Raw genomic sequence first — 21,668 nt, 5'->3', positions numbered from 1 at the left:
CATCACAGAAAGCACTGAGCTAGGCTGAAACACCTGCGTTTTGGAGCTGCCTGTTTGTATGCAGGCTTATTAGCTCAACGATATATATATATATATATTTTTTTACATTGTTTGCAAACTAATATGTGACACGTATTAATGCCAAAATAACATGCAAAACAGGCAAGCCCCCCCACATTTTTTAAAATTATATTTTTTTGGGGGGGGGCTTGCCTGTTTTGCATGTTATTTTGGCATTGATACGTGTCACATATCAATTTGCAAACAATATATATATATATAGATATAGATATAGATATATATAAATAAATAAAATTGGGGTGCAAAATATTTGTGGGGCTCAAAACAGGTGGGGCTCTTTCCTGAATGACGGGTCACCACTGCACTACTACTGTGTGTGGCTTGTCTATTACAATGAACCATGTTTTCAGTCTCTCCCCTCTGCTCTCTCCCCTGCGGCAGATCCATGGGAAATGTGTGTGTGTGTTTACTGCATGTGTGTCTATATCTGTGTTCCCTATTACAGTAAACATCGCTTTCTCTCTCTCCCCTGCAGCAGGTCCATGGGAAATGTGTGTGTGTGTTTACTGCATGTGTGTCTATCTGTGTTCCCTATTACAGTAAACATCGCTTTCTTTCTCTCCCCTACGACAGGTCCATGGGAAATGTGTGTGTAACCGTCTGTAACCGTAATTCAGTAATAAATACATAACTACACTGCTCTCTCCCCTGCGGCAGGTCCATGGGAAATGTGTGTGTAAACACAACACTGCCGGCGACCACTGTGAGCACTGTGTCCCCCTCTACAATGACCAACCCTGGCAAGCTGCCAACGGCATCATAGGAGCTCCTCATGAATGCAAGAGTGAGTTCTTACAAGGCCAGGAAGGTCAACCAGCAGAACCACGTACACAACAAGTACATTACCCAATACACACAGCCAGATGTCTTTTTTTTAGTAGTGTCACGCCCTGGCCTTAGTATTATTTGTTTTATTTATTATTTTAGTTAGGTCAGGGTGTGACATGGGGTATGTGTGTATTTTGGGGTATTATATGGTAGAGGGGGTGTTTGTTGTAGTTTATGGTTTTGTGTTGAGTGTATGTGTCTAGCTGTGTCTATGTTGGGTGTAGTTCTAGGAAAGTCTATGGTGGCCGGAATGGGTTCTCAATTAGAGACAGCTGATTTCGGTTGTCTCTAATTGGGAGCCATATTTAAGGCTGCCATAGGCTTTAGCTGTTTGTGGGTCATTGTTTGTGTATATGTATAGTTCGACGTAAGTAGTTTGTGTGTGCACTTACGTTTGAAGTTTTCACGATCGTTTGTTGTTTTCGTTAGTGTTGTATAAGTGTGTAGTGTTCATCTTCGTCGTTGTTATTAAAAAAGAGGATGTATTCAAATCATGTTGCGCCTTGGTCCTCTCGTTCATGTCAACGCGATCGTGACAAGTAGTTGTAGTACTCTTGTAGAATTCAGTAGGTGTATTTTCTTTCACCTATTCAATGCTCTCAAAGGGATCTGTCTTTTTGTTGTTGTTGAAACATTCACATTCAGAAATGACCCCTTGATGCAAATGTCAATGAAACCTTTACTTTACCTTTGAGAGAAAGGAAGCAATGGGAAAACAGAAATGCTTCTTTTTTTATTTTATTTTATTTTTTTAAATTACATTTCACCCCCCTTTTCGTGGTATCCAATTGCTAGTAATTACTATCTTGTCTCATCGCTACAACTCCCGTACGGGCTCGGGAGAGACGAAGGTCGAAAGCCATGCGTCCTCCGAAAAGCTGCACTGCTTCTTAACACAGCGCGCCTCCAACCCGGAAGCCAGCCGCACCAATGTGTCGGAGGAAACACCGTGCACCTGGCCCCCTTGGTTAGCGCGCACTGCGCCCGGCCCGCCACAGGAGTCGCTGGAGCGCGATGAGACAAGGATATCCCTACCGGCCAAACCCTCCCTAACCCGGACGACGCTAGACCAATTGTGCGTCACCCCACGGACCTCCCGGTCGCGGCCGGCTGCGACAGAGCCTGGGCGCGAACCCAGAGTCTCTGGTAGCGCAGCTAGCGCTGCGATGCAGTGCCCTAGACCACTGCGCCACCCGGGAGGCCCAGAAATTCTTCTACGGTGGTATTCTGACTTGAGATCTTTTCACTTAACTCAAATGTGTTGTACAAGTCTCCCATTGACGTCAATAATGAGTTTTGCACGCTTATCTTAGGCACTTCCTCTTTCTTTTACAGAGTGCAAGTGTAACGGCCATGCAGATAGCTGTCACTTTGACCGTGGTGTGTGGCTGGCATCGGGACGGCGTAGTGGGAGTGTGTGTGACGTCTGCCGCCACAACACAGAGGGCAGACACTGCCAGAGCTGCCGTAGAGGGTTCTACAGACACCCCAGCAGACCTAGCTCTGCCGCTGACTCCTGCACACGTAAGAGAACAGAACATACCCTCTGCCTCTGCCTGTGTTTTTGATTGTTGAATCAATTAGACCATGCCCATCTTATTTTGGCCAACTTCCTGAACCTGCTTTGTAGTATACCCCTCAGACCATAGCAACAACATGGTAACAACATAGTAACAACACGCTAGTAACGTAGTAACAACATAGCAAAAACGTAGGAACAACATAGTAAAAACGTAGTAACAACAAAGTAACAACATAGTAACAACGAAGTAACAACATAGTAACAACAAACTAACAATGTAGTAACAATGTAGTAACAACAAAGTAAAACATAATAGTAACGTAGTAACAACATAGTAACAACAAAGCAACATAGTAACAACATAGTAACAACGTAGTAACAACATAGTAACAACATAGTAACAACATAGTAACAACATAGTAACAACATAGCAACATAGTAACAACATAGTAACGACATAGTAACAACATAGTAGCAACATAGTAACAACATAGTAATGACATAGTAACAACAAAGTAACGTAATAACAACATAGTAACAGCTAACTAGCAATGTAGTAACAACAAACTAACAACGTAGTAACAACATAGTAACAACATAGTAACAGCTAACTAGCAATGTAGTAACAACAAACTAGCAATGTAGTAACATCAAACTAATAATGTACTAACAACGTAGTAACAACAAAGTAAAAACCTAGTAGTAACGTAGTAACAACATAGTAACAACAAAGCAACATAGTAACAACATAGTAACAACAAAGCAACATAGTAATGACATAGTAACAACAAATTAACAACATAGTAACAACATAGTAACAACAAACTAATAATGTACTAACATAGTAACAACAAAGTAAAACCATAGTTATAACATAGTAACAACATAGTAACAACAAAGTAACAACAAAGTAACAAAAAAGCAACATAGTAACAACATAGTAACAACATAGTAACAACATAGTAATGACATAGTAATGACATAGTAACGACATAGTAACAACATAGTAGCAACATAGTAGCAACATAGTAGCAACATAGTAGCAACATAGTAGCAACATAGTAACAACATAGTAACAACATAGTAATGACATAGTAATGACATAGTAATGACATAGTAACGACAAAGTAACGTAGTAACAACATAGTAACAACATAGTAACAACAAAGCAACATAGTAACAACATAGTAGCAACATAGTAACAACATAGTAATGACATAGTAACAACAAAGTAACGTAATGACAACATAGTAACAGCTAACTAGCAATGTAGTAACAACAAACTAACAACGTAGTAACAACGTAGTAACAACGTAGTAATAACATAGTAACAACAAAGTAACAACAAAGTAATAACATAGTAACAACAAACCATCAACGTAGTAACAACGTAGTAACACCGTAATAACAACGTAGTAGCAACAAACTAACGTAGTAATAACATAGTAACACCGTAGTAATAACAAGTCAGACATGGGTTGTCTACAGCAGTGATAGTCAATAATGCTCTTGAGGAGGTGCAGTACCGCAGGTCTAAACTCCAGCTCAGCAGTGAACCACCTGATTCAGCTCATCAAGGTGTTGAAGAGCAGTTGGTTAGTTGAATCAGGTGTGATGACGGCACTAAGCTGGAACAAAAACCTGCAGTAGTGGAAGGTTAGTGGCAGGCAGCCTAGAGGTTAGAGCGTTGGGGGCCAGCCATCGAAAGGTCGCTAGTTCGAAACAGTCGCTGTTAATGGCTGACCCTGGCCGTGACCCTGGTCGTGACCCCACTCTCAGAGTGAATCTCAGGGGGAGTTGGGATATGCAACAACAACAACAACAAAAAATATAGGAGAAATATAAGCAGCCACCAAGGTTAGTTGTGCCCGGCAGGTAGCCTAGTGGTTAGATCAATGGACTTGTAACCGAAAGGTTGCAAGATCGAATCCCTAAACTGACAAGGTAATAATCTGTATTTCCGCCCCGGGAACAAGGCCGTTAATTAATCCACTGTTCCTAGGCCGTCATTGTAAATAAGAATTTATTCTTAACCGACTTGCCTAGTTAAGTAATATAGAACCACTGCGATCACATTGCCAACTTATACAATACTGATTCCTTGAGTACTTTTCGATGCAGGACTAGAAGATCAACCACATCTTTGAGGAATGTGACAGTAATTGAAAACAATAGATGAGTTTCCCATGCTCCATGCTCCATGCTCCATGCCCCATGCCCCATGCTCCATGCTCCATGCTCCATGCCCCATGCCCCATGCCCCATGCCCCATGCTCCATGCTCCATGCTCCATGCTCCATGCTCCATGCCCCATGCTCCATGCTCCATGCCCCATGCTCCATGCTCCATGCTCCATGCTCCATGCTCCATGCCCCATGCCCCATGCTCCATGCTCCATGCCCCATGCTCCATGCTCCATGCTCCATGCTCCATGCTCCATGCTCCATGCCCCATGCTCCATGCCCCATGCCCCATGCTCCATGCCCCATGCTCCATGCCCCATGCCCCATGCCCCATGCTCCATGCTCCATGCTCCATGCCCCATGCCCCATGCTCCATGCCCCATGCTCCATGCGAGGCACATTTCTCCCATTCCTGTCCTTTTCCCCAGGCATGCTCTTTCGCTTCGGCCTTTTAAAGAACAAACTAACTGTGTTTGAGAGAAAGAGAAACTCAAGTGTGCTCACACACAGGAACGCATACACACACACAGGCACGCATACACACACACAGGCACGCATACACACACACAGGCGCGCATACACACACACAGGCACGCATACACAAATAGATACTGTACACACACACAGGCACGCATACACAAATAGATACTGTACACACACACAGGCACGCATACACACACACAGGCACGCATACACACATAGATACTGTACACACACACAGGCACGCATACACACATAGATACTGTACACACACACACACATGCATGCACACACACATACAAACACACAAACATACACACACATACACACACACACACACACACACACACATACACATACACATACACATACACACAGGCACGCAAACGCGTGCGCACACACATACATACACACAGCACGCAAACGCACACACACACACACACTAAAAGCCTATCCTTCATTAGGGGAGTCCATCAACCATTAAAATGACAGTGTGGAGAATTATTTACTTTTTGCTTTTACAGTAGTGTGTTTTTACAGTAGTGTGCTTTTACAGTAGTGTGTGATATATCCTCAGGGTTAAATACATACTCCCTCCCGTCCTGTCGCTGTCCCGCCACTTAGGGAGTTTGTTTTTCTAGTTTATAGGGAGTGTACAATATGCGTGTGTTCATGTCTGTGTGTGTGTTCATGTCTGTGTGTGTGTTCATGTGAGTGTGTGTTTGTGTGTGTGTGTGTTTGTTTGTGTTCATGTGAGTGTGTGTGTGTGTATGTGTGTGCGCACGTGTTTGCGTGCCTGTGTGTATGTGTATGTGTGTGTTTGTGTGTCTTCATGTGAGTGTGTGTGTGTTGATGTGTTTGTGTGTGTGTTCATGTGTGTGTGTGTGTTCATGTGTGTGTGTGTGTGTGTTTGTTTGTGTTCATGTGGGTGTGTGTGTGTGTGTGTGTGTGTGTGTTCATGTGTGTGTGTGTTCATGTGAGTGTGTGTGTGTGTGTTCATGTGAGTGTGTGTGTGTTGATGTGTTTGTTTGTGTGTGTTGTGTGTGTGTGTGTGTTCATGTGAGTGTGTGTGTGTGTGTGTGTGTGTGCTGTTGTTCGTTCTGGGACGTATGGTATGGAGTATTTGTTTCTGAATAAAGTCAGGAAACCTTTCCCGAAGGCGACACTATTAAAGACATGAATAAATGAGTTCCGTATGTTGGATACAATGGAAGGAATGTGCTAAACTCTCCCTCTCTGTTCTGTTTGTCCCTCCTCTTACCCCATACCAACAGCATGCGCCTGCCACCCTGCAGGGTCTAGACCTGCGATCTCAGGTGGCCAGGACCTCTGTAACCCTAGCAACAGGGCATGCACCTGCAGATCGGGCGTGGGCGGTCCTCTCTGTGACAGATGCATTGTAGGGTTCTGGGGCTTCCATGGTTACGGGTGCAGACCGTGTGACTGTACAGGGGGGGACTGTGACCCCTACACTGGGGACTGCTTGTCTGGGTAAGTGTCTATGGATTCATATTTTTTTTTTTTTTTTTTTTTATCTTTATTTTAACAGGGAAAACAGACTGAGACCTGGATCTCTTTTACGGCTGTGCCCTGTGTAAACATGTTGACATGTACAGTTTTAGACATACAGACAAGAACATTTCAAAACATACACAATTCAACAGAAACAATCACAGACAACATCATATTGATCCTCCATAAACATTTTAAAATGGGCAAGGGACACCAGAGTGTCTAACTTAAGTTGGATCTGCAGTTTGTTCCATAAATAAGGTGCAAAGGAACTGAAGGCAGTCCTACCCAACTCTGTGGAGACCACAGGAGTCTCTAATGTAATCCACATCTGTGATCTGGTTTTAAAATTAGTACATCTTGTGGAAATGAATGATGATATATATGGAGGTAGTTTTAAAAGAAGTGCTTTATAAATAAACAAGAGAGCATGTTGCTCTCGCCTCACAGATAGAGAGACCCAACCCACATGTTGATATAGGATACAGTGATGAGTTCTGTAACTATCACCCGTGATAAACCTGAGTGCACAATGGTAAATAGCATCCAGTGGATTTAATGTGTTTGCCGATGCATGCATATAGATAATATCACCATAATCTAAAACGGACATAAAAGTAGCCTGCACAATTTTTTTCCTATTTACAGAGGACAGACAAGCCCTGTTTCTGTAAAGGAATCCTATCTTGAATTTGAGCTTTTTTCCCAATTCAGTAACATGTTTTTTAAAAGAAAGCCTATCATCTAACCATACCCCTAAGTATTTATATGCAGAGACCTTATTGATTTGAGTACCATCCAAGCTAGTGATTACAAACGTGTTTCTACCTGAGAGTTTAGACCTAGAAAAAAACATGACATTTGTTTTCTTAGCGTTTCAAACAAGTTTAAGCTGTAAAAGAGACCCCTGTAGTATCCTAAAATCAGACTCCAACTGCATTAAAGCTTGGTCCGCTGTTGGAGCAATAGAGTACATCACTGTGTCATCTGCATATAAATGGAATTTACAATATCTGACATCATCACCAATGTTGTTTATATAAAGTGAGAACAATAGTGGGCCAATTATTGAACCCTGAGGGACCCCTTTAAGTAACTGTAAGGGGTCAGACTTGACCCCATCGACCATGACGGCTTGAGTTCTATCTTTAAGAGAGTCATAAAACCATCGGCAGGCATCAGTGCCCAGTCCTATAGATGACAGCTTACTCAAAAGGATAGCATGGTCTACAGTGTCAAAAGCTTTTGACAAATCTACAAACAACGCAGCACAGTGCTTTCTATCGTCTAAGGCATTTGCAATATCATTTACAACAAGCATAGTGGCCGATGTGGTACTGTGTTTAGGTCTAAAACCAGATTGATTGGTACTAAGAATACTGTTAGCAGAAAGAAAAGATTGTAACTGTTTGTTGACTATAGATTCTAGAATCTTTACCAGACAAGGGAGCCTAGAGATGGGTCGATAGTTATCCAAATCACTACCGTCACCTCCCTTATGTAATGGCAGAACAAAAGCTGCTTTCCACACCTTAGGGATATTTCCTGTGCTTAATGTTAGATTAAAAATGTGTGTTACTGAACCAGCAATAATAGGTGCAGCACACTTAAGTAAGTACGGGTCTAAATTGTCAGCGCCTAAGGATTTCTTAGTATCAATGGCACACAGGGCAATTAGAACCTCTGCTTCACTTATTTTCTGGAAACTAAAAACAGGGTTACCATTTTTCAGAGTAACGGTTGAAAAGCAAGACGAAAAAATATAGTAGATTGCGTTCCAAATAGCACCCTATATTCTCTATTGGCCCTGTATAGTGAACAGGGAGCCATTTGAGACACAGCCTATGCATATTCACTAGTGCTTTTAGTATTCTGTAACTCACCTGAAAGTCTCTCATTGACATCAATGAATAATTAATCAGACGCTTATCCCGAACCTGAATCAGACCCTTAATGAAGTAGTCTCCTCTACCTACACAGCTCTCTCTGTGGTATAGTCTCATCTACCTACACAGCTCTCTCTGTGGTGTAGTCTCCTCTACCTACACGGCTCTCTCTGTGGTGTAGTCTCCTCTACCTAGACGGCTCTCTCTGTGGTGTAGTCTCCTCTCTCTGTGGTGTAGTCTCCTCTACCTACACGGCTCTCTCTGTGGTATAGTCTCCTCTACCTACACAGCTCTCTCTGTGGTATAGTCTCCTCTACCTACACGGCTCTCTCTGTGGTGTAGTCTCCTCTACCTACACAGCTCTCTCTGTGGTATAGTCTCCTCTACCTAGACGGCTCTCTCTGTGGTGTAGTCTCCTCTACCTACACGGCTCTCTCTGTGGTGTAGTCTCCTCTCTCTGTGGTGTAGTCTCCTCTCTCTGTGGTGTAGTCTCCTCTACCTACACGGCTCTCTCTGTGGTGTAGTCTCCTCTCTCTGTGGTGTAGTCTCCTCTACCTACACGGCTCTCTCTGTGGTGTAGTCTCCTCTACCTAGACGGCTCTCTCTGTGGTGTAGTCTCCTCTACCTACACGGCTCTCTCTGTGGTGTAGTCTCCTCTCTCTGTGGTGTAGTCTCCTCTACCTAGACGGCTCTCTCTGTGGTGTAGTCTCCTCTACCTACACGGCTCTCTCTGTGGTGTAGTCTCCTCTCTCTGTGGTGTAGTCTCCTCTCTCTGTGGTGTAGTCTCCTCTCTCTGTGGTGTAGTCTCCTCTACCTAGACGGCTCTCTCTGTGGTGTAGTCTCCTCTACCTACACGGCTCTCTCTGTGGTGTAGTCTCCTCTACCTACACGGCTCTCTCTGTGGTGTAGTCTCCTCTACCTACACAGCTCTCTCTGTGGTATAGTCTCCTCTACCTACACAGCTCTCTCTGTGGTGTAGTCTCCTCTCTCTGTGGTGTAGTCTCCTCTACCTAGACGGCTCTCTCTGTGGTGTAGTCTCCTCTACCTACACGGCTCTCTCTGTGGTGTAGTCTCCTCTCTCTGTGGTGTAGTCTCCTCTCTCTGTGGTGTAGTCTCCTCTACCTACACGGCTCTCTCTGTGGTGTAGTCTCCTCTACCTAGACGGCTCTCTCTGTGGTGTAGTCTCCTCTACCTAGACGGCTCTCTCTGTGGTGTAGTCTCCTCTACCTACACAGCTCTCTCTGTGGTGTAGTCTCCTCTACCTACACGGTTCTCTCTGTGGTGTAGTCTCATCTACCTACACAGCTCTCTCTGTGGTGTAGTCTCCTCTCTCTGTGGTGTAGTCTCCTCTACCTAGACGGCTCTCTCTGTGGTGTAGTCTCCTCTACCTAGACGGCTCTCTCTGTGGTATAGTCTCCTCTACCTACACAGCTCTCTCTGTGGTGTAGTCTCCTCTACCTACACGGCTCTCTCTGTGGTGTAGTCTCCTCTACCTAGACGGCTCTCTCTGTGGTGTAGTCTCCTCTCTCTGTGGTATAGTCTCCTCTACCTAGACGGCTCTCTCTGTGGTGTAGTCTCCTCTACCTAGACGGCTCTCTCTGTGGTGTAGTCTCCTCTACCTAGACGGCTCTCTCTGTGGTGTAGTCTCCTCTACCTAGACGGCTCTCTCTGTGGTGTAGTCTCCTCTCTCTGTGGTGTAGTCTCCTCTACCTAGACGGCTCTCTCTGTGGTGTAGTCTCCTCTACCTAGACGGCTCTCTCTGTGGTGTAGTCTCCTCTCTCTGTGGTATAGTCTCCTCTACCTAGACGGCTCTCTCTGTGGTGTAGTCTCCTCTACCTAGACGGCTCTCTCTGTGGTGTAGTCTCCTCTACCTAGACGGCTCTCTCTGTGGTGTAGTCTCCTCTCTCTGTGGTGTAGTCTCCTCTACCTAGACGGCTCTCTCTGTGGTGTAGTCTCCTCTCTCTGTGGTGTAGTCTCCTCTACCTAGACGGCTCTCTCTGTGGTGTAGTCTCCTCTACCTACACAGCTCTCTCTGTGGTGTAGTCTCCTCTACCTAGACGGCTCTCTCTGTGGTGTAGTCTCATCTACCTACACGGCTCTCTCTGTGGTGTAGTCTCCTCTCTCTGTGGTGTAGTCTCCTCTCTCTGTGGTGTAGTCTCCTCTACCTAGACGGCTCTCTCTGTGGTGTAGTCTCCTCTACCTACACGGCTCTCTCTGTGGTGTAGTCTCCTCTACCTACACGGCTCTCTCTGTGGTGTAGTCTCATCTACCTACACAGCTCTCTCTGTGGTGTAGTCTCATCTACCTACACAGCTCTCTCTGTGGTGTAGTCTCCTCTACCTACACGGCTCTCTCTGTGATGTAGTCTCCTCTACCTAGACGGCTCTCTCTGTGGTGTAGTCTCCTCTCTCTGTGGTATAGTCTCCTCTACCTAGACGGCTCTCTCTGTGGTGTAGTCTCCTCTACCTACATGGCTCTCTCTGTGGTGTAGTCTCCTCTCTCTGTGGTGTAGTCTCCTCTCTCTGTGGTGTAGTCTCCTCTCTCTGTGGTATAGTCTCCTCTACCTAGACGGCTCTCTCTGTGGTGTAGTCTCCTCTACCTAGACGGCTCTCTCTGTGGTGTAGTCTCCTCTACCTAGACGGCTCTCTCTGTGGTGTAGTCTCCTCTCTCTGTGGTGTAGTCTCCTCTACCTAGACGGCTCTCTCTGTGGTGTAGTCTCCTCTACCTACACAGCTCTCTCTGTGGTGTAGTCTCCTCTACCTAGACGGCTCTCTCTGTGGTGTAGTCTCATCTACCTACACAGCTCTCTCTGTGGTGTAGTCTCCTCTACCTAGACGGCTCTCTCTGTGGTGTAGTCTCCTCTACCTACACGGCTCTCTCTGTGGTGTAGTCTCCTCTACCTAGACGGCTCTCTCTGTGGTGTAGTCTCCTCTCTCTGTGGTGTAGTCTCCTCTACCTAGACGGCTCTCTCTGTGGTGTAGTCTCCTCTACCTACACGGCTCTCTCTGTGGTGTAGTCTCCTCTCTCTGTGGTGTAGTCTCCTCTACCTACACGGCTCTCTCTGTGGTGTAGTCTCCTCTCTCTGTGGTGTAGTCTCCTCTACCTACACGGCTCTCTCTGTGGTATAGTCTCCTCTACCTACACAGCTCTCTCTGTGGTGTAGTCTCCTCTACCTAGACGGCTCTCTCTGTGGTATAGTCTCCTCTACCTACACAGCTCTCTCTGTGGTGTAGTCTCCTCTCTGTGGTGTAGTCTCCTCTCTCTGTGGTGTAGTCTCCTCTACCTACACGGCTCTCTCTGTGGTGTAGTCTCCTCTCTGTGGTGTAGTCTCCTCTCTCTGTGGTGTAGTCTCCTCTACCTACACGGCTCTCTCTGTGGTGTAGTCTCCTCTACCTACACGGCTCTCTCTGTGGTGTAGTCTCCTCTACCTACACGGTTCTCTCTGTGGTGTAGTCTCCTCTACCTACACGGCTCTCTCTGTGGTGTAGTCTCCTCTACCTAGACGGCTCTCTCTGTGGTGTAGTCTCCTCTCTCTGTGGTATAGTCTCCTCTACCTAGACGGCTCTCTCTGTGGTGTAGTCTCCTCTACCTAGACGGCTCTCTCTGTGGTGTAGTCTCCTCTACCTAGACGGCTCTCTCTGTGGTGTAGTCTCCTCTACCTAGACGGCTCTCTCTGTGGTGTAGTCTCCTCTCTCTGTGGTGTAGTCTCCTCTCTCTGTGGTATAGTCTCCTCTACCTAGACGGCTCTCTCTGTGGTGTAGTCTCCTCTACCTACATGGCTCTCTCTGTGGTGTAGTCTCCTCTCTCTGTGGTATAGTCTCCTCTACCTAGACGGCTCTCTCTGTGGTGTAGTCTCCTCTACCTAGACGGCTCTCTCTGTGGTGTAGTCTCCTCTACCTAGACGGCTCTCTCTGTGGTGTAGTCTCCTCTCTCTGTGGTGTAGTCTCCTCTACCTAGACGGCTCTCTCTGTGGTGTAGTCTCCTCTACCTACACAGCTCTCTCTGTGGTGTAGTCTCCTCTACCTAGACGGCTCTCTCTGTGGTGTAGTCTCCTCTACCAAGACGGCTCTCTCTGTGGTGTAGTCTCCTCTACCTACACGGCTCTCTCTGTGGTGTAGTCTCCTCTCTCTGTGGTGTAGTCTCCTCTACCCAGACGGCTCTCTCTGTGGTAGAAATTGAACCTGGGGATGACGTTATTAATGGAGTAGTCTTTATCTTAATGCAAGGTAAGTATGTAGAAGTGTATTCATCGATTGTATGGCTAGCAGTGCTATGTTTGACCAGAGTTTTCTCTGTGATGAGTTGTGATGTGATGTGTTGTGTTACAGCTCAGATCTGGACGTGTACCATACAGGAGGTGACAGCCACATACACAGAGGACCTAGCAGTAGTGAGCTAGCAACACTGTTTAGGGTGGAGGAGCTGTTCTCTGCACTGCACCACTCTGGTGAGTCATGGGTTATACACAAAAGCATGGGCACGCACACATGCAAGAAAGCAGACACACACATCTATACACACACACACATCTATGCACACACACGGATATACAATGTATAAGCGTAATGTACATGTTATTTTTCCCCTGTCTTTCCAGAGAAATGTCAGTGTAAGGTGATGACTATAGGCAGCCCCAAACTCTTCTGTGCCAACGAGTATGACTATGGTAGGTGGGACATACAGTAATATTAAGAAATATACACGTGGGAAAAGAGTGGGAAAAGTTCCTGGGAATACAATAATAATATTAATCTTTGCATTATCCATGCATGTTAAAAAGCCAAATGTCTTAATTTGTCTCCTGTGGATCCACCTGGTGTTGTACTCTTCTTTGTCTGAGAACTTTACAAGATATGAAAAGACTTAAACAATAGGAGAACATAAAGCAGAGTTGGTTGTAGATGAAAAGGAGATGTTTGAGGTTAACCACTCCTATGTTAGCCAACTCCTATGGGCCTGCTATGCATAACAACGACCATAGAAGTTGGCTATAAAGCACAAACAAATCTGGAACCAGACTGTAGAGAACGATGCCAGCAGAATTGAAAAGGGAATCCCCCCCCCCCACCTGTTTACACTGGCAATTGAAACGCTTGCAGAAAGAATTAGACAGGACTCAAATGTAACAGGTATCAGTATTGGTAAACATGAATATCAATTTTACTTATTTGCTGATGATCTACTGGCAAGATGGCGGTGACAGACATGGCAGCTCTGCTTCTAACTCCTAAGCAACTTTGCAGTATTTAGTTTTTTGGGCTGTTATTTCTTACATTATTAGCCCAGAATGTTTTTTTGTGTTATTACATACAGACGGAAATAACATTTGGATATCAGAGCGGCGGCATTACGACCAGGAACACGACTTTCCCGAATTGGATCCTTGTTCGTATCCCCCAGGGCAATTGAACTTATCCCAGAAGCTGCTCCAAGACGCCGCCGGCGGAGAAGAGGTATTCTGAGTGGACTTCTAGTCCGACTCAGGAGGCATGCACACCATCCACGGCTTCCTAGTATATTTCTTGCTAATGTTCAGTCTCTGGACAATAATGTGGACAAGCTCAGGGCGAGGATCTCTTTCCAGAGAGACATCAGGGACTGTAACATACTCGGTTTCATGGAATAATGGCTCTCTCTGAAAATACTGTCCCCGTCCATACAGCCAGCTGGGTTCTCAGCGCATCGCACAGACAGGAATAAAGAACTCTCCGGGAAGAAGAAAGGCGATGGTGTATGTTTCATGATTAACCACTCAGGGTGTAATTGTGATAACATACAGAAACTCAAGTCCTTTTGTTCACCCGACCTAGAATACCTAGCAATCAAATGCTGACCGTATTACCCTCCAAGAGAATTATCTTCGGTTATAGTCACAGCCGTGTACACTACTGTTCAAAAGTTTGGGGTCACTTAGAAATGTCCTTGTTTTCCATGAAAACATACTTGAAATTAGTTGCAAAATGGATAGGAAATATAGTCAAGATGTTGACAAGGTTATAATAATGATTTTTAATTCAAAATAATAATTGTGTCCTTCAAACTTTGCTGTCGTCAAAGAATCCTCGGGTTTGCAGCAATTACAGCCCTGCAGACCTTTGGCATTCTAGTATTCTAGTAATCTGAATAGATTTCACCCCATGCTTCCTGAAGCACCTCCCACAAGTTGGATTGGCTTGATGGGCACTTCTACCATACGGTCAAGCTGCTCCCACAACAGCTCATTAGGGTTGAAATCCAGTGACTGTGCTGGCCACTCCATTATAGACAGAATACCAGCTGACTGCTTCTTCCCTAAATAGTTATTGCATTGTTTGGAGCTGTGCTTTGGTTCATTGTCCTGTTCTAGGAGGAAATTGGCTCCAATTAAGCGCCGTCCACAGGGTATGGTATGGCATTGCAAAATGGAGTGATAGCCTTCCTTCTTCAAGATCCCTTTTACCCTGTACAAATCTCCCACTTTACCACCACTAAAGCCCCCCCAGACCATCACATTGCCTCCACCATGATTGACAGATGGTTCACTCCTTCAGCATCTTTAAAAAAATGTATGTGTCTCACGAATGTTCTTCTTTGTGATCCGAACACCTCAAATTTAGATTTGTCTGTCCATAACACTTTTTCCAATCTTCCTCTCTCCAGTGTCTGTGTTCTTTTGCCCATCTTAATCTTTTCTTTTTATTGGCCAGTCTGAGATATGGCTTTTTCTTTGCAACTCTGGCTAGAAGGCCAGCATCCCGGAGTCGCCTCTTCAATGTTGACGTTGAGACTTGTGTTTTGTGGGTACTATTTAATGAAGCTGCCAGTTGAGGACTTGTGAGGCGTCTGTTTCTCATACTAGACACTCTAATGTACTTGTCCTCTTGCTCAGTTGTGCACCGGGATCTCCCACTCCTCTCTCTATTCTGGTTAGAGCCAGTTTGTGCGGTCTCTTAACATGCTGACCAACCGGTCACGCCGTGTGCGCGAGTGTTGCAAAATAAATTTAGAAATCCATGTTATTCAATTATTGCACCCACACTGCTCGCGCACGCGCGCCAACGAGCCTCTGCGTTGCCAAGGGCTAAAATATCATTCCTATTTCTGACGCAGATCGCGCTGCAAGTCCTGCCTCTCCCATCTCCTCATTGGTTTATAGAAGCAGATACCCACGTGCCGTCTCCTCATTGGTTATACCCACGTAGGTGATTGAAAGACAAACTGTTTTGCAGGTTGTGTGGTAATACTATGAAAGTGTGGATGCCAATCACCATATAAGTTCAAAGATGAAAAAGCCTGGAAGGAGGAGAGATGACTAGAAACGATTCGGTTGACCGTTTTATGTGTGGATTAATTGTCGGAGTAGAGGACCTTGTGCATTTCAGGTAAAATAACAACTCAATGTTTATATCCCAGGACAAATTAGCTAGTAACAGCAAGCTAGCTAAATAGGACAAATTAGCTAGCAACAGCAAGCTAACTAGCTAAATTGCCATACATGTTTAATGCTTTTCGACCTGTCCACAAATGAATGTCATTGGTTCAGAGTTTGTTTTGATATTTTAACCTGCATGTCGTGATCGTGTTTGGTGTAGGGGGGACAAAATAAATGTATGCACGATAGCGCACGCGTGCAGCTGGTTTTGGTTCCATGCAAGGGAGTAGTTTCTTGGCAATTTCTCACATGGAATAGTCTTCACTTCTCAGAACAAGAATAGACTGAATAGACTTAATCTGTCATGTTTTGTCATTGATTATCATGTCTTGTCCCTGTGCTTCCCTTCTATTCGTTTCCCTCTGCTGGTCTTATTAGGTTCTTTCCCTCTTTCTATCCCTCTCTCTCCCCCTCCCTCTCTCCCTCTCTCGCTCTCTCTCTCTATCGTTCCGTTCCTGCTCCCAGCTGTTCCTCATTCTCCTAACTACCTCATTTACTCTTTCACACCTGTCCCCTATTTTGCCCTCTGATTAGAGTCCCTATTTCTCCCTCTGTTTTCCGCTTCTGTCCTTGTCGGATCCTTGTTTGATGTTTGCTGTTCTGTGTCCTTGTTCCGCCCTGTCGAGTTTTTGCCTTCTTCAGATGCTGCGTGTGAGCAGGTGTCTATGTCAGCTACGACCTGTGCCTTCCCGAAGCGACCTGCAGTCAGTGGTCGCGTCTCCAGTCGTTCCTCTCTACTGACGAGAGGATTTCAGTTTTCCTGTTTTGTATTTACCTAAGATAGATCCAGGAGTATCGTTTTTGTTTAAGACTGGAATAAAGACTCTGTTTCTGTTAAGTCGCTTTTGGGTCCTCATTCACCAGCATAACATAATCAGAACAACAGTTTTCAGCTGTGCTAACATAATTGCAGAATGGTTTTCTAATGATCAATTGGCCTTTTAAAATGATAAACTTGGCTTAGCTAACACAATGTGCCATTGGAACACAGGAGTGATAGTTGCTGATAATGGGCCTCTGTACGCCTATGTAGATATTCCATAAAAAATCTGTCATTTTCAGCTACAATAGTAATTTCCAACATTAACAATGTCTAAACTGTATTTCTGATCAAATTGATGTTATTTTAAAATAGATTTTCTTTCAGAAACAAGGACATTTCTAAGTGACCCCAAACTTTTGAACGGTAGTGTATATTCCCCCTCAAGCCTGTACCACGACCACCCTTAAGGAACTACACTGGACTTTGTGCAAACTGGAAACCACATATCCTGAGGCCACATTTATTGTAGCTGGAGAATTTAACAAAGCAAATTTGAGGAAAATGCTACTGAAGTTCTATCAACACATTGACTGTAGTACTTGTGCTGGAAAAATGCTTTACCGTTGCTTCCGGGATGCCTACAAGGCCCTCCCCCGCCCTTCGGCAAATCAGATCACAGCTCCATTTTGCTCCTCCCTTCCTATAGGCAAAAACTCATACAGGAAGTACCCGTGCTAAAGTCTATTCAACGCTGGTCTGACCAATCGGAATGCATGCTTCAAGATTGTTTTGATCACGCGGACTGGGATATGTTCCGGGTAGCCTCTGAGAATAACATTGACGTATACATGGACACGATGACTGAGTTCATCAGGAAATGTATAGGGGATGTTCCCACTGTGACTATTAAAACCTACGCAAACCAGAAACCATGGATAGATGGCAGCATTTGTGCAAAACTAAAAGCGAGAACCACCTCATTTAACCATGGCAAGGTGACTAGGAACATGGTTGAATACAGACAGTGTAGATATTCCATCCGTAAGGCAATCAAACAGGCAAAACATCAGTACAGAGACAAAGTGAATTGCAATTCAACGGCTCAGACACAAGACATATGTAGCAGGGTCTTCAGACAATCACGGATTACAAAAGGAAAACCAGCCACATGGAGGACACCGAAGTCTTGCTCCTGGACAATTTGAACACCTTCTTCGCCCGTTTTAAGAATAACACAGTGCCTCCGATGCGGCCCACTCCCAAGGACTGTGGGCTATTGTTCTCTGTGACCGACGTAAGATATTTAAGTGTGTTAACCCTCGCAAGGGTGCCGGCCCAGATGGCCTCCCTAGCTGCATCCTCGGAGCATGCGGAGACCAGCTGGCTGGAGTGTTTACCGACATATTCAATCATTAAGCTCGGGGCACTGGATCTGAACCCCGCCCTGTGCAACTGGGTCTTGGACTTCCTGACGGGCCGCCCCCAGGTGGTGAAGGTAGGAAACAACACCTCCACTTTGCTGATCCTCAACACAGGGGCCCCACAAGGGTGCGTGCTCAGTCCCCTCCTGTACTCCCTGTTCACCCATGACTGCGTGGCCAAGCACTCCCCCAACTCTATCATCAAGTTTGCAGACGACACAACAGTAGTAAGCCTAATTACCAACAATGACGAGACAGCCTACAGGGAGGAGGTGAGGGCCCTGGCGGAGTGGTGCCAGGAAATAATTTCTCCCTCAACGTTAACAAAATGAAGGAGCTGATCATGGACTTCATGAAACACATCAACGGGAACGCAGTGGAGAAGGTGAACTGCTTCAAGTTCCTCGGCGTACACATCACAGACAATCCGATATTGTCCATCCACAGAGACAGTGTGGTTTAAAAAGGCGCAACAGCCAAGGCCTGTTCACCCCACAACAGCTTTTATAGATGCACAATTGAGGGGAACTTGTCGGGCTGTATCACCGCCTAGTATAGCAACTGCACCGCCCGCAACCGCAAAGCTCTCCAGAGGGTGGTGTGGTCTGCCTAATGCATCACCGGGGGCACACTGCCTGCCCTTCAGGACACCTACAGCACCCGATGTCACAGGAAGGCCAAAAAGATCATCAAGGACATCAACCACCCGAGCTACGGCCTGTTCACCTCGCTATCATCCAGAAGGCGAGGTCAGTACAGGTGCATTAAAGCTGCGACCGAGAGACTGAAAAACAGCTTCTATCTCAATGACTGTTAAATAGACCATTATAACAGAACAAATCGCTATCAAATTAATGTAGCATTCTTGAAGACAAAGGTAAGACACAGAATTTATTGTTAGTCTCAAACCAGAAACAAAAAGGCAGGCCCCCCTTTTTTCCCCCCAACAGACTGTTAAATAGCCATCACTAGCCAACTACCACCCAGTTACTCAACCCTGCACCTTAGAGGCTGCTGCCCTATATACATAGACATGGAATCACCGGTCACTTTAATAATGTCTACATACTGCTTTACTCATCTCATATGTATGTACTGTATTCTATTCTACTGTATTTTAGTCAATGCCACTCCAACATTGCTCGTCCTAATATTTATATATTTCTTAATTCCATTCTTTTACTTTTAGATTTGTGTGTTATTGTTGTGAATTGTTAGATATTAATGCACTGTTGGAGCTAGGAACACAAGCATTTAGTTAGATACTACTGCACTGTTGGAGCTAGGAACACAAGCATTTAGTTAGATACTACTGCACTGTTGGAGCTAGGAACACAAGCATTTTGCTTCACCCGCCATAACATCTGCTACATATGTGTATGCGACCAATAAAATATGATTTGATTTGATATACCTGACCAAAATTGAAAACTTAATGACCACTTTGCTAAAAATATTTTCTGAATACTCAAAAATCTTAGGATATATAATTAACGTGGAAACCACCCCTGAAATAATGTAAATTTGAATAAGAAAAAAATAAATCACCATTTACAGCAATCCTTTAAAGTGGACCATAAAAAATATGAAATATTTTGGACCATAAAAAATACGAGATATATAAAAAGGAACGTTTTACATCTTCCGAAGTCTATGGTTGGTTTAAACCTTCCAGACTTGGAATTGTATCAACTCGCCACTCAAGGCTTTTACTTGAGGCAAATAGTTTAATGCACTTAAGAGGAACAATGGGTACATATTAAAGATGTGCATGCTCATCCCCAGAGTCTTTCTGTGTCTGTTTTGAAAGAACAAAGCTAAAAACATGAACAACTTCATCTTTAAGAACGCTATAACAATATGGAAGAAAATTAAACGTATTCTACAACAACCAATATCACTTCATAAAGCACAACCTCATGAAACAATCCTAAGATAGCTTTTCAGAATTCACTGATAAAATGGTCCACATGGAAAACTAAAGGCATAGAAACCGTAATTGACTTGGTAACAGGAAATCCACTTATTTCCATGACAGAATTAAAAAGTAATTTTGGACATCAGAGAACCCTTAAGGGCATGTTATTTGAGTCAGAAAAGGATATCCATGTGATAGGTAAGATATACAATACCCTGCAGAGAGTCTATCCAACTGACAATCTCTTAGAAAAAAAATATTAACAATTAGAACCAAGACTTAAAAAGAACTGCTGTTGGCTCAAGATGGAAGGAAAGTTGGAGCATAACGAACAAAATTACAGTTTACTAAAATGTACGCTTCATCCAGTATAAACTAATGTATAGAATATATATTATACAAGAGACAAAATTCACAAATTTTACAGCACAATGGCAGAGTCATGTGTAAAACTAACAATGACTCAATAATTCATGACTTCTGGGAGTGCTATAAAGTCCAAAAGTTATGGGTGGAGCTAGAAAGTCAGTTGTCAGAAGAATTACAATATAAATTTACTTTTAATCCGTCTGTCTGCATATTTCAAGACATGGCATATGAGGGTGCAGTGAGACCCAATTGGTTGGACGATTCTCTTGTCAATCATCTGTAAAAAAAAAAAAAAAAACGTATATACTAAAAACTTGGAAATCAATCAATCCTCCATCGTTAACACAATGGAAAAATCTAAAGATGTTTACAAAATGTTGCCATTTGATGTGGCGGGAAATGATGTGGACGCTGGAGATAACAGTGTGGGTCTGGGCAGGGTTGATGTAGTTGATGTTTGTATGACGTTGTCGTTTGTATGTGTATGTTTTGTATTGTTCATAAAATATCAAATAAAATCTTACAAAAAAATTGATAATAATACAGAATTGAAGAGGAAACGCTAACAGGAAACGCTAACAGGAAACGCTAACAGGAAACGCTAACAGGAAACGCTAACAGGAAACGCTAACAGGAAACGCTAACAGGAAACGCTAACCAGAAATGCTAACCGGAAATGCTAACAGGAAATGCTAACTCACTGCATGTTTCAGTAGTAGATGGTGCCAGCAGAATTGAAAAGGGGTTGACGCCAACAGTATTGAGATTGATTGATCAGATTGTGTGTGTGTGTGTGTGTGTGTGTGTGTGTGTGTGTGTTCACAGTGCTGATGGTGAGGATCATGGCGGCCCGTGATCAGGGCTCCCATGCTGAGGTGGAGGTCAAGGTAAAGAAGGTCCTGTACCACGGCAGCCAGGTGAACATCAAGAAAGGTCACATCACCCTCTACCCAGAATCCTGGACCACCCGAGGGTGCACCTGCCCCCTCCTTAACCCAGGTGAGCTCTTACGTTTTGGCCAGGCAACTGGACCTCGACTGCTTCTTGCCCCAATAGTTATTTTCTCTGACGTCTCTGGATGCATACCTGCCTTGTAGGTAGGTATGCAAACTCTGAGCACCTTAAACAGATGGGTAACCCCATATATGGGTAAATAGGCCTCACACTAGACACTTGTACATTAGATACCTCACTGCAACATTGATCTGTTTCACTATAGCATTCTATGATTTTTTTAAACATTATGCCGATTTAAAGCCGGGCTAATACCCCTCTCTATCAGTGTCCATTAAAA

At 44.4% G+C, this 21,668-nt stretch overlaps 1 protein-coding gene across 1 annotated transcript in view; it reads left to right on the top strand.

Moving 5' to 3' along the window:
* LOC129861995 (netrin-4-like) overlaps nucleotides 1-21,668 on the top strand; it is a 41,605-nt gene that overhangs the window by 15,950 nt on the left and 3,987 nt on the right. Inside the window, exons 5-10 of the mRNA XM_055933259.1 lie at nucleotides 739-865; nucleotides 2,245-2,433; nucleotides 6,369-6,585; nucleotides 12,821-12,939; nucleotides 13,090-13,158; nucleotides 21,200-21,373. Coding sequence (XP_055789234.1) covers nucleotides 739-865; nucleotides 2,245-2,433; nucleotides 6,369-6,585; nucleotides 12,821-12,939; nucleotides 13,090-13,158; nucleotides 21,200-21,373 — 895 coding nt within the window. The remainder of the gene's footprint in view (nucleotides 1-738; nucleotides 866-2,244; nucleotides 2,434-6,368; nucleotides 6,586-12,820; nucleotides 12,940-13,089; nucleotides 13,159-21,199; nucleotides 21,374-21,668) is intronic.

This window comes from Salvelinus fontinalis, chromosome 9 (assembly GCF_029448725.1).
Source record: "Salvelinus fontinalis isolate EN_2023a chromosome 9, ASM2944872v1, whole genome shotgun sequence".
NCBI lineage: Eukaryota > Metazoa > Chordata > Actinopteri > Salmoniformes > Salmonidae > Salvelinus > Salvelinus fontinalis.
The sequence above is the reverse complement of the archived record's forward strand: the minus strand, read 5'-3'. Positions and strand labels throughout refer to the sequence as shown.